Here is a 5000-nt window from a genome sequence, read left to right as displayed (position 1 = left end):
CCATCCTGCCCCTGACCAAAAACCCACTGAAAACCTGTAGGCTGAGCTGAAAGAGAGTCTAAAGGAGAGGAAGCAGCACCCTGGAGAGATTCTGTATAGAGGAGTGGTCTCAGGTTCCGTGTTCAGTAAGCACATAGGAGAAGACCATGTGACTCATGGTTTTGTTAATTAAGGATTTTTTTAACATTACTTTAATTAAAGATTAGACAGCGTACAAAATATGAGACAAATATACAAGAAAATAAATAATATATAACAAACTGAAATATATCTAAATATTATAATAAGAATTTTTAAAATATAGCTGTATGCAAAGGTTTGGGTACCGCTGGTAAAATTTCTTTGTTTTGTTGATTTCATGAAAATTAGTAAAAGTAATAACTCATCCTCTACAGAGACACACTTCTGCACATTTTAATGCACAACTACTGTTTATTTGCTGAATTTAACATATTGGGAAAAAATGAAAAACACTACATCTGGCCTTAGCAAAAGTTATGGCATAATTTATATTGTATGTTTTATATTTTTCCAATATGTTAAAACTGTGCACAGACATTTTGTGGAAAATGCTATATGTAAGTTTGCTGCAGATAATGTGAGAACTTTCATCAACAAAACACGTAATTTGACTGGGGGTGCTGAAACTTTTGTATACAAAAGTACATTAAACATTATGATTTTGTAAATATGCGCTGAAGCTTAGTTTGGTTGATGCAGTAAATAAGTAACAGAAGCTTATACCTCACTGATTAGTAAAGTCTTACAGACCTGCTTATGTGATTTCTGACACTGTAAGACATATTATATTGTATTAAAATAAAAAAAATGGCTGCTAATATTATTTTTATTCTGTATTTCATAATACAAAACTAAAAAGCAAACTTGGGACACAAAACTATCACTTTAAGCCCATCCTTTGCAGGTATGTGACCTCGATCAGGGTTTAGTCCAGCACAGTTTGCTGATTTTCCTGCACAAACACACGACCAGGGCTGTCCAGTTCCGGCCGTGGAGGGCGTGAGTCCTGCACAAACACACAGTTCGTTACCAGGTTTAGTTGCAGGTCTCTCGCCCTCCATGGCTGGAACTGGACAGCCCTGATCGAGATGCTACCCGTTTGCTGTGTGTGGCCATATAATTACATATAATCTGAGTGCATGTGCTGCAGTACCAGAGTGGGCGGCATGTCCTGGAATGGAACTCTCCCGCTGACCAGCTCACACGCCAAAATCCCCACGCTGTAGATATCGGACTTCACCCCGTAACCGTGCAGGTCCTGCAGGAATGCATACACTTAAACAGTCAGCAGCGACGGAGCCTTAAAGTCTGGGCATCCTGGTCAGATTACACGTTTTGCTGATTTTCTAATTAACTTAATATTTTACTTTTCACTTAAAGAACCAACATGACATTTGACCAGGGACGCCCAAACCTTTGCATATGACCAAATTTGTGTGTGTGTGTGTGTGTGTGTGTGTGTGTGTGTGTGTGTGTGTGTGTGAGATCTGATTTTAAGTTGTCAGAGTGCATCATGTTTGTTTATGTACCCTTGTGCTTTTCGGGTGGTCACAGCAGATCAGTGTCACTTTAGTGTTTGTATGCGTGTTTGTTTTTGTACATTTACAGAACAAAAATGTTCTGATTGTAGTAAAACCAGAAAAATGAGAAAAACTGGGCTAAAATACAGGCCAACAAAACACTCCTGACTCTGTTCACAAAAGCACCATGTTTCATCAAAACCATTCCTTTCTGATTCTGGAGGTCAAGATTATGATATACACACACACACACACACACACACACACACACACACACATATATATATTATTTAATGTGTAGATTGAAATGCTATAAGATAGACACCAGAATGTATTTTAAAATGTTTTATTCAATATTTCAAGATTTTGGGAACATGAAAATATAATTCAATAATTGTATTTATTTATTAATAGTAACTTTTTGATATGAGGGCATTCTGGATATTTATTTTATTAGAACTTCACTAAAATGTTATCACTTTTACAGTCATTAAGGAATCATTTACAGCTCGACACACATCTGATATCATTCTGCACACATCACGTTTTCACAGTTTTCTACTGATTAAATGAAATCTGTGCAGTTGTACAGTAACATCATAATAGAATCATTTTATTCATTTATCTATAACATTTTATTTTTTATTTTATTTTGCTGGAAACTGAATGCTGGTGTAGGTACTTACTTATAATACATCAATTACATATTATTACTTTATAATATAGGTATCTAAATATACATAATACCTATAGGACATATAAGCACTCGCAAACAGTAGGATGCAAAAGTTTGGATACCCCTGTTCAAATGATGTTCAGTTGATTTTCTAAGTGACAGTAAGTAAACAAATCCTCTACAGTAAACAAACTTAAATACTGTGGTTTTCTGCTCATTTCAGAGCACAATTTCTTTGCTGAATTTAACATACTGGAAACTATAAAACATAACATATTAAATGCACCATAATCTTTTCATATGTCACATTTTATCCTTTTTTTTCCTAACATGTTAAATTCAGCAGTTACACAGTACTTTGCAGTAAGAAGTGCAGCAGTGCGAGATGTCTTAATGTGTCATTTGACCGGGGGAGCCCAAACCTTTGCGTATGACTGTATATACAGTATATGTGTGTGTGTGTGTGTGTGTGTGTGTGTGTGTGTGTGTGTGTTTACTTGTCTCAGTAGCTCAGGGCTAAGCCAGGGCAGCAGAGATGGACTGTGCTGAGGCATGTCGAACACAGCTCTCATCCTCTTCCCATCTCTCATTAAACTATACACACTCTGCAGCCCAGACAAACACACACGCCCCTCAGCGGACAACAGCACATGACTCGCCTTCACACCCCTGAAAAAGAGGAGCAAGAAAAAAATAAATCAATCTTTTATACATATACATATACATATATATATATATATATATATATATATATGTATATATGTGTGTGTGTGTGTGTGTGTGTGTGTGAAAATGTATCCACATATTGTACACATGCAAACACACACACACACACACACACACACACACACACACACACACACACACACACACACACATCGCTGTTGTCAGAACAAAACCTTGTATCTCCATAATGGTAACTTTACAGGAGAAGGAAAAACATACTTTACTTTTAATGTGAGTCAATGGAACCAGCATTTTTTCCAGATAATTTTGGGTCATTTATTTTAGTCCATTCGACATGAAATTTGCACATAACGTAAAGGCCAACAAATTATGCCAAAACTGAAAAACGACAAAAATAGAGATACGAGGCTTTCTTCCAAGAGCAGTGATATATATATATATATATATATATATATATATATATATATATATATAGATACAAGGTAAGTGTACTTAATGAAGTGTCTGGTCATCGTATATAATAATATTGTTCACCTGTGGACGTAGCCCATGTGGTGCAGGTACTGGAGGGCCCTCAGGACACCGTAAAGCAGGTATGCTATTAAAGATTCACTCATTCCATCAGGAAAATATGACCTGAGTAAAGAGTCTGCAGAGCCTGCAGGAGAGAAAAGAACACAAAAAGAATGTAATCGGGCACTCAGGACGGGTAAGGAGCACAGTTAATACCCCTTTACCCCCCCCGAACCCCCCCACCACCACCAACCTAACGCGACTTTTAATGACGATGCAGTAGTTACAGTAGCAGCAGTAGTTTAGCACCATGGTTAGGCTGCTATTTAGTGACTGAAAATGGTTTGTAAATTGCAGGTCTGAAAACAGCAGACTGTAATAAACTGAGTAAAATTTAATTCACATTATTGTCCTCCTCATGGACAAACGACAAAATATGGACAAAGTTTTACTTCCAATATAACTACTCCTGTTTTAGCTATGCAGTGTCCTTTTGTCTATGTTTATAGATACAGTGAGTCACACAGTGTCAGAAACCACAGAATCAAGTCTATTGGAGATACTGAACACCTCCACACTGTTTGAGGAGAGTGTGTGATGATTTAGGTGTGCAGACTGCGCAGTACTAAAGCTACATTAGCCTCAGTCCAAAACTACCGCCTGTTTGACACATACTACCTCTGCATGACATCAGTGATGCAGCAGTGTCACTCTACATTCATACATTCATACAGCTTCAACGCTGTGGAGCGACACGACCTGTAGGCTCTACAGACATCCACTCAGTAAAATATCACTCTTAAAGAGTGTGATGCACTTGTTTACCCTCAACAGCTTCCTGACTTGTGATTGGGCAATGGTTTCGAGCCCAGCAGAGCTACTGGGAAATGTGTATACAGCTTGAAACGTTTAAGCTAGAATTTCGTTTGATAACTGTCATGAATCGAAAAGGTTCTTATTCATTTTCAAATTTATTTTCATAGCTTATTTCACTGTACAGTGCATTAAATAGGCTCCTCACTTATTCTCTAAATACCGCCACTCTTCAGTGCTGCACCTGGGACGCAGTGCAGTGCGTGGAAGTGCTGACCTGTTCACAGGAGCAGCCAAACGCCACAGTAAGGGTGAAACAGGCCTCAGAAAGCAAACTACAGTCACCAAACATAGTCTGGGCTAATCAATACATTTAGCTAAGGGGGGTGGGGGGGTGCTGGGGAGAATGTGAATTTTATTTTTCATTTAAACTATCGCTTTAATTCCGACCAGTTTTATGACCTTGAATGAAAATTTTCCTCTAATTTTTCATCAACAAAATCTGCTCATGGATGGAAAAGTAGGTGGTGCTGAGGGGAGAGAGAGAGAAAGAGAGGGAGAGAGAGTGAGAGACAGAGAGAGACAGATAGAGAGATATTAGAGTAATGTACATTTACCGTAGCTCATTAGAGGCGAAAGAACCCACAGCTGGCAGCAGGAGCTAAACACCAGTCTGGACGTGAGAAGGTTCGGGTGACGGAAAAGTCTGGATAAGAGGGCCTCGTTCTGACCAAAGCACACACAATTTTTAAATCACATGTTTTGCATTA

General features: G+C 38.2%; 1 protein-coding gene across 2 annotated transcripts in view; it reads right to left on the bottom strand.

Annotated features, from left to right (window-relative positions):
- The window catches only part of stradb (STE20 related adaptor beta), a 17993-nt gene that overhangs the window by 6673 nt on the left and 6320 nt on the right, over positions 1-5000 (bottom strand). For both annotated transcript variants that reach the window (XM_036569761.1, XM_036569762.1), the window contains exons 7-10: positions 4848-4956; positions 3439-3562; positions 2715-2886; positions 1175-1279 (exon numbers count right to left, since the gene is read on the bottom strand). In XM_036569761.1, the coding sequence (XP_036425654.1) occupies positions 1175-1279; positions 2715-2886; positions 3439-3562; positions 4848-4956 (510 nt within the window). The remainder of the gene's footprint in view (positions 1-1174; positions 1280-2714; positions 2887-3438; positions 3563-4847; positions 4957-5000) is intronic.

Source organism: Colossoma macropomum, unplaced genomic scaffold (assembly GCF_904425465.1).
Source record: "Colossoma macropomum unplaced genomic scaffold, Colossoma_macropomum, whole genome shotgun sequence".
Classification (NCBI taxonomy): domain Eukaryota; kingdom Metazoa; phylum Chordata; class Actinopteri; order Characiformes; family Serrasalmidae; genus Colossoma; species Colossoma macropomum.
The sequence above is the reverse complement of the archived record's forward strand: the minus strand, read 5'-3'. Positions and strand labels throughout refer to the sequence as shown.